Source organism: Notothenia coriiceps, unplaced genomic scaffold (genome assembly GCF_000735185.1).
Source record: "Notothenia coriiceps isolate Sejong01 unplaced genomic scaffold, NC01 NC01_scaffold00003763, whole genome shotgun sequence".
In the NCBI taxonomy this organism is placed as follows: Eukaryota; Metazoa; Chordata; class Actinopteri; order Perciformes; family Nototheniidae; genus Notothenia; species Notothenia coriiceps.
Genome location: NW_011336464.1, coordinates 18,050 through 25,337, shown reverse-complemented (window position 1 = coordinate 25,337; position 7,288 = coordinate 18,050). Strand labels below are relative to the sequence as shown.

The window sequence follows — 7,288 nt, the reverse complement described above, 5'->3', positions numbered from 1 at the left end:
AAGAGAATATTTACTGTGCTTGAAAACTGGTATCACATCATCATGTGAGGGTTGACTTTGTGACCTGGAGAACATTTCAGCTGCAACATTAGCTTGTTGATAAGCTTGGGATATGAGATCTTTTTGTAGCCATTCGGGGTCAAGGTATCTGCGCTATTGTATGCATTATTTTTGACCCAACATTTATACAGGCATGGCAGAATATAGCTCTATTTTCACATGCATATTCTAGCCATTGTCTATTTTTATACCACGAGCTGCAAAATGACCGCCTTACCCCACTGTACAGGCGGGTACTTGTTTAGATATACCTGGGCAGGCTCTTTTTTGCCGTGGTATCCTGGCACCTGCGGGCCGCAGAGGGGCGACGAGTCAGGCGGGAGTAAGTTAGTGTCCACAACGGAGGGCAACGTGATGTCCCCATCTGACCTGTTGCTACTGTCTGCAGTAGATGCATTATTGCTGGCGTTTAGTGATGGTTGCTTTAAGCATTTTCGTATAAATGATTATCCACAGTGTGTCACTGCTGTGGAAGCACTTTGGAAATGATGCACGCGCAGCGGAGCAGATCACGCGCACCTGACACAATTTGTTGTTTGTATTTTTTGCTCCGTTCTCTTTTTTGAATAGAGGGTGCATAACATTCAACTGCCCCGAAGATCCCGACGCGAAGCCTGAAGGGTAAACACACCAGGTTTACTATTCTACCCGCACAATTTGTCTCTGGTGTCGGAATGTCTCGCTATGTTAGTACATTCTTAAAAAACAAAACACCATTTCATTTCGGGTTAAAATGTGTTGTAACTGCGTTACTGAGCATTGTAACGGGTAATATATTACACACATTTCATTAGTAATGCGTTACATTACTTCGTTACAGCAAAAAGTAATATATTACTGTAACTCCGTTACTTTTGTAACGCGTTACACCCGACACTGATGACGGTTGTGTTTTACTTTACTGTCTAATGCTAGAATGTGGACAGATTTAGGTTTGAAAAGCCCACTGTTAACGACCGTTTTCAGTGTATGTTACTAACTTTGTAAAACGAATGGAGAAAGTAGCTAGCTCTATATAGCATCGAATCAAATGAGGCAGTTAGCAAGTTGCTGGCTATCATTATCAGCTAAATGCCTATATTTTTGCACTTTTCTTGACAATGGAGTCCAAATTCTAATTTAAATGTGATCGAATATTACAATTTTGAATATACATGTGAGTTGGTTAGCTGTTGATAATGTAGTGGCTGCTATTCTTTATCTTGTTTTGATGCTATTCTGCCCCCTGAAGCCCAAAAGCTGACTAATGCAACTTCCAGTTTTCCCTTTCCCACTTTGTATTGTATCAGCTGACAGCATTCCTCACATTATTCCTCCCTGTTTTCCTGCCTCCCATTTTACTTCAGTCTATGAATGTCTAAGAATCCCACAAGAAACATGAACCTCCATTCCGTCTCTCCTCCCGCCCTGCTGCCTTTCTGCAACTGCATCCTCGCCCTCTTCCCTTCTTCTATCCATTCATGTCTGTCAGGCAATTACCACCTCCATTCCTCCTCTCCATTGATTTCCCCCTCTTCTCCTGTTCATCTCTTCCCTCTTCCATCCCTTCTCGCTCTCACATCCATTCTCTCTTCTCCCTTTCCTTTCTTTCCCTTTCTTCATCTGTCCACGTCCTTTGTGTGGTTCATGTAGAAAATACCCCCCTCTGTTGTTCTTTCCCTTTCCATCTCTTCCTCCTTTCCAGTCTCCATTTTTCACCTCACACCCATGAACCCACTGAGCCCCATCCTACCCTGTGTCTGCTGCGAGCTCTCCGTAGACATTAGCTGTCTCCATTCTGCCTCACTGAGCTAAATTATTCCACAATAAGTCACTGGGCTAATTCACTGGCATAATCACCTCATGCATTTGAAATTTAAATGATTTCATGAGCGCCTGCACCGCTCCCTCATTAAAGAATCCCTCTCAAGACTCAAACACGCAGGTAGGGGCACGCAGGAAAGCAAGTACAACTTTCACCTGTGTGTGGTGGCATTGTGTATTAAGACTTTATGGTGCGTGTGTGTGTGTGTGTGTGTGTGTGTGTGTGTGTGTGTGTGTGTGTGTGTGTGTGTGTGTGTGTGTGTGTGTGTGTGTGTGTGTGTGTGTGTGTGTGTCCTCATTTGTCAGAGAAGGGAATATACTTTAAACTGACAAGCATGTGTATTCCCAGCATCACCGTCCCGGCCCACCAATCGATCAATATACTTCCTGATGAACTGGTATTGGCTTAATCATGGTCCTCTTTTGACCCCCAATGTCAAAGTATGGCTGCATTATGAAGATGTTCTTCAGTAGGTGACACCCCCCAGACCTACTGGTGACAGCTTGACTGGATTCAGACTCATGGGAGGTCTAGCATTGATTGGTTTGTCCATGTGGCGACAGGCACCCAGAAAGGAGACTGTCGCACATACACACAAGTATGTTGTGTTTATACTGCAGACTTACATACATTTGGATCAAAAAAATGAATGCTAGATAGATGAAAATCACAGAAAATTGGAGATAAATCTAGCAATCAATGTTTGCCATCAAGTATATTTTATGTGAGCGGTCATTACAGGGGAGCAAGCTGAAAAACATCCTAACATTTGAGAGAATCTGGTTTTACAGGCACATAACACATCCACATTTACACACACCGCCTGCAGAAGCTAAACCATTAGCCTGAACAGAAATCTATTTTAGGCCGATATCAAATTTCTGAACAGCAACCAGAGTCAGAGAGCATGAAGCCGTCAGAGATGGGTTGATGGGTTGAATAGAGGTTGGGACATACTGCCTCTGGCTCCATACTGATGCTACACTTAACCCTTTTATAGCTGTGTTGGCAAAGAAAAATGTTGAATAACTTTCATCATTGAACCTTTAACCTACTAATAGACAAAGTAATTTATTTTTGCATAACATATTTTCCACCATTTCATTTAATTAATGCATGACTTCATCAACAGAACTGTTCAGTCATGATCTGTTTTATTGTGAAGAGTTCTTTTTCTTGCCTTGTGTGTTTTCCAACCTTTTTTGATTGTTTGTCCTGGCCTAATTACTTTCACAAGTTCCCCATCAGCCCTGCAAACACATGACCTTCTGCACACCTGCACTTTATCTTCTTGTTAGTTCTACTTATATTTAAGTCCTGGTTTTCTCTTTAGTCTCTTTTAGATCCTTGTATGTTTGTTGTATGTCAAGGGTGACTGAAGCCAACAAGCTAGTTGCTGAAAGGTACTCGTATGTTGATACAATCTCCATTTAAACTTACAAAAATCCAATTTTCTATTAAAACCGTTTAGGTCCCCCATGTAGTACGTCACGTCAAATCAGAGTCTCCTCCATACCCAATCTCCCAGACTTTTTGGAGCTGCAACTCTTTTACTGAAGTTGACTTTTTTGTGCTAAAAAGTGCAACCCAGTAGCTTATGCTGATTTGTGACAGTAGGATGTAGCATAGGCAACAGAATGGTGACAGGTTGGCAAAGCTCTTGACCCCAGCCAAATGGTGTTGATTGATTGACATCTGTCACAGTGAATGGTGATAGACGTTCTTGCTTTCTAAATTGCTTTCTTGCTTTCTGCATTGCTTTCCATTGGATACAAGGCAAGTTTTAGAATGGCCTGTCAATCAAATACAGGACATCGACTGAATTTGCAGGAAGCGGGACAAATGTTAAGATCAATTTTCAGAAGAACGTTCTTTGACCACCCTTCCTCCAACTTCCACCCTCCAACCTTGTTTACAATTGACTTAAACGAGCATGGTGGGTGGTTTTATTAGAAATACTGCAAAATAGGCTTACCTGGTTGATATTAACTTGTTTTTTTTCTTCTATTAATTGAAATAACTGATACACAAAATAATGCCAATATTGGATTCTTCCATACACAGATATATAAATGTTAAAAACTTAAACCACTACTACTTAGATAAATTATAATATACTAATGTCATTTAGTAGCTGTCATAATTGCTGCAGTATCACATCACACGTGAACAAGTACATTATTGCAATGCAGGCCGTAAACTGTCATAATATCAGGCCCTGTGTGTGTGTGTGTGTGTGTGTGTGTGTGTGTGTGTGTGTGTGTGTGTGTGTGTGTGTGTGTGTGTGTGTGTGTGCGTGTGCGTGTGCGTGTGCGTGTGTTTGACAGCAGTCTGGTGTTAGTTGTGCTTGAGTTAATCATGGTACCCATGGTTGTTGTGCATAATGGCATGGTGCTTACGAATTAGAGACTGCAGATGGAACATGAATACGATATCTGTCCTGCTGCCTTTAGAAGGCTGCAGGGACTTAATGGAGGAGAAGGTATTTACAAAGTGTGAAATCCTTTATGGATGACAGAATTGTGCATTAATCCACCGCACAGTACGAACTGCTTTGCTTGTAAAGGTTCTTGTAATACCCGTTTCAGTCACATGTGAAAAGAACATTACACAATTTATGTTTCTATGCTGTGCACATGCAGGCTGGGGGGGGGGGAAGAGTAAGGGTTTATATGTCACTGGACTACGTAGTTAGGAGGCAAACAAAAATAACTGTATTCCCTTACAGTTACATAAACAAACGTAGAATCAGATTGGTATGTTTAAAAATAATTGGATTTCTCACAGGAGTACAATGTTACAATATATTAAAAAAATAAAGATCAATAGTATAGGTGGACGAACTGACTGAATTGTCTTTGTGGTTTACATTTTTTTTTTTTATGATTTTAAATGTAAGAACACAAATTTAATTTTGAAAAAATATAGTGTCTTCTTTTCTTAAGTTACATCGTTATGTCATACATAAAACACTTAGGTAGAAAAACATCCTCTTGACATTTCCTTTCTCTTGTATTTCATTTAATTTAATTTGATTTTAAAGTGGTCTAAAAGCGGAAAGTAATCAGGTTACATTTCTTTATATGGGGAAATTTAGATTACTTTACTAATGATATTAGTAACACAATTTCAAAACAACAGAGCTTGCTCTAAAGCCAAACTCTGTGCCAACTTATTTTTTGGATCACAATGTAAATCTGCAAAAATGCTTTAACACAATCCTTAGTTGGCTTTTTGATAGCATGAATAATATCGGTCTTTCATTGATTGCTTTTGAAATCCCTTCAATCATTTTCTTCCCAAGTGTAGAGAATATTCGCAACTGATAAGTATGTGTTATAAGCAGAGGTGGTAACGAGGGAGAAATACTTTGTTACTGTACTTAAAGGTGGGGTAGGTAAGTTTGAGAAACCGGCTCGAGATACACTTTTTGTTATATTCCATGGAATGCCCTTAACATCCTGATAGCAATGAATATCTTAAGTGCTTTGACAAAAAATCCATACAAAAATGTCATCTGTGGAAGCCATAGGTACTGTAAAAAGCACGACCAACATTTTTAGCCGGCCCGGCATAAAAACTGGGATGAAGGGCCTACCGCCTGTCAGCCGGTTCCATCTGTGCACAACTTATCTCGTTGCCCTCATGTGGTCATGTGCGCGTTCGTGTGTGTTTGGGAGGAGGGTTCTGTAAGAAGTGGCAGATTTTTTCCGGCTGTTGATCTATTTTCAAAATTCTAGCACTCGTCGAGCTGGTTTTCTCCAAAATTACCCTACCCCAACCTTTAAGTAAGTAGGATTTTTCAGGTATCGTTACTTACTAAAGGTCCCATGCATTGCTTTTCTGGTTGTACCTGTGTCCCCTTGTGTGTGTTTGCTTTTGATGCATGTTATGTTGTCTGTGTCTGTGTTATGAGAATTCTCCGTCTGTCCTGAATGTGGGTGGGTGTGGTTTGGTGGGTGTGGGGTAGCCATTGCTGTTGGTGTGTAGCGTGTGTGTAGATGCTTGTGTATGTGTATGGCAGTGGTTCCCTCGTGTTGGGTGGGGTTCTGTTTGTTGGGTATCCGTGTGGTTTCCAGCCTGAGAGGTGGCTGATATAGGGTCCGGGAGCCCCGCTCACTCCACACCACACACACTCTCTCAGCCGGCAAAAACTGTGACGTGCTGGGGGGGGGGTTGCTAAGTGGAGCCTCACAGCGACGAAAACTTGTGGCTAGTGCTTACACTGTAGGTGCTCCCACGTTTGGTGGGTGGGGGAGTGCGGGTGATAGTGGAGTCTCGCCAGGGGCTGGGGGTGCTACAGCCCCCTCGGGCACCGGCCCCTTCCCGCGTCCATGGTGCTCTCCTTGGTACAGCAGCGGAGCCCGTGCAACGTCCCGCCAACACTGCAGCCAGGAACCCACGCAGGCATTCTCATCTGTCTTGTCGCTTACTGGTTTCATGTTTCTGTGGGTTGCTAACACCATTTGTAACACATAATCACTGATGTTCCGCTTGTTAATGGTGGTGGATCTCATCAGAACTAGGGTTGCAAAGGGGAGGAAAGTTTCCGGTAAATTTCCGGCTCGAGTGCACTAAATTTGGAAAGTACACGAGCCAAGAAATAAGTCCGCCCTTCCTTTTCAGGAGCTTCCTTACAGACACGCTCCTCCGCGAGAGCAGGCATACGTAACGTTTACATATCAGGCAAAGCTAAACACATCTAGGTTAGCGAATACTACACAGCCAAGAGCAACTCCGATATTGACTCTGGTTTGACTTCTCCTAGTTTCCACTTTCTTTTGGTTTAATGTTGCTCCGTTAAAATTTTTCTTTGCGGACCGGTAGACGAGTGTTGGAACCTAGACTCTGCCATGGTGAAAGTGGCCGCGAGTATTGAAGTACTGCTGCAATGCACGCCAATGAGCGGGCATGCCAAATGAGGGCACGAAGATACATTGTGCGGTGCGACGAAGATGGGAACGGCTGACAGACAGGCGGGCAATCCCAATCCGTTAGCAGTTGGTTGTAGTTTTTACAGTCATTACGGGTTCACAGATGACAGTTTGGTTTGAATGGAGTTTTTTGTCAAAGCGCCTTAAGATATTCATTGCTATCGGATGGTTAGAGCATTCGCATGGAATAGTAACAAAAAGTGTATCTCGAGCCGGGTCTGAAAACTTACCTACCCCCACCTTTAAGCTGGAGATTTTGGGAAATATTCCTTGGCAATATTAAACAAAAAAACATGACATTTCAACAGTTTAAAAAAAAGAAAAAAATGTTTTTAAAGTGAACAGGAACAAGTTTGTAATTATTTTACTTGAACAATTATTTGTTTCATTGAAGAACGAAAACAGGAATGTTGAGTTAAATGTTACTCATCCCCCCCGAACCCACTCATTAAAAAAATGCACCCCGACATCCAAAAATCCCCAAAAAGTC

The 7,288-nt window shown here is 42.0% G+C and overlaps 1 protein-coding gene across 1 annotated transcript in view; it reads right to left on the bottom strand.

Annotated features, from left to right (window-relative positions):
- Positions 1-6,084: 6,084 nt before the first annotated feature.
- The window catches only part of LOC104941708 (voltage-dependent P/Q-type calcium channel subunit alpha-1A-like), a gene marked incomplete at its 5' end in the record, with an annotated part of 18,025 nt that continues 16,821 nt past the window's right edge, over positions 6,085-7,288 (bottom strand). The window contains one exon of the mRNA XM_010766842.1: positions 6,085-6,386. Within this exon, the coding sequence (XP_010765144.1) occupies positions 6,085-6,386 (302 nt within the window). The remainder of the gene's footprint in view (positions 6,387-7,288) is intronic.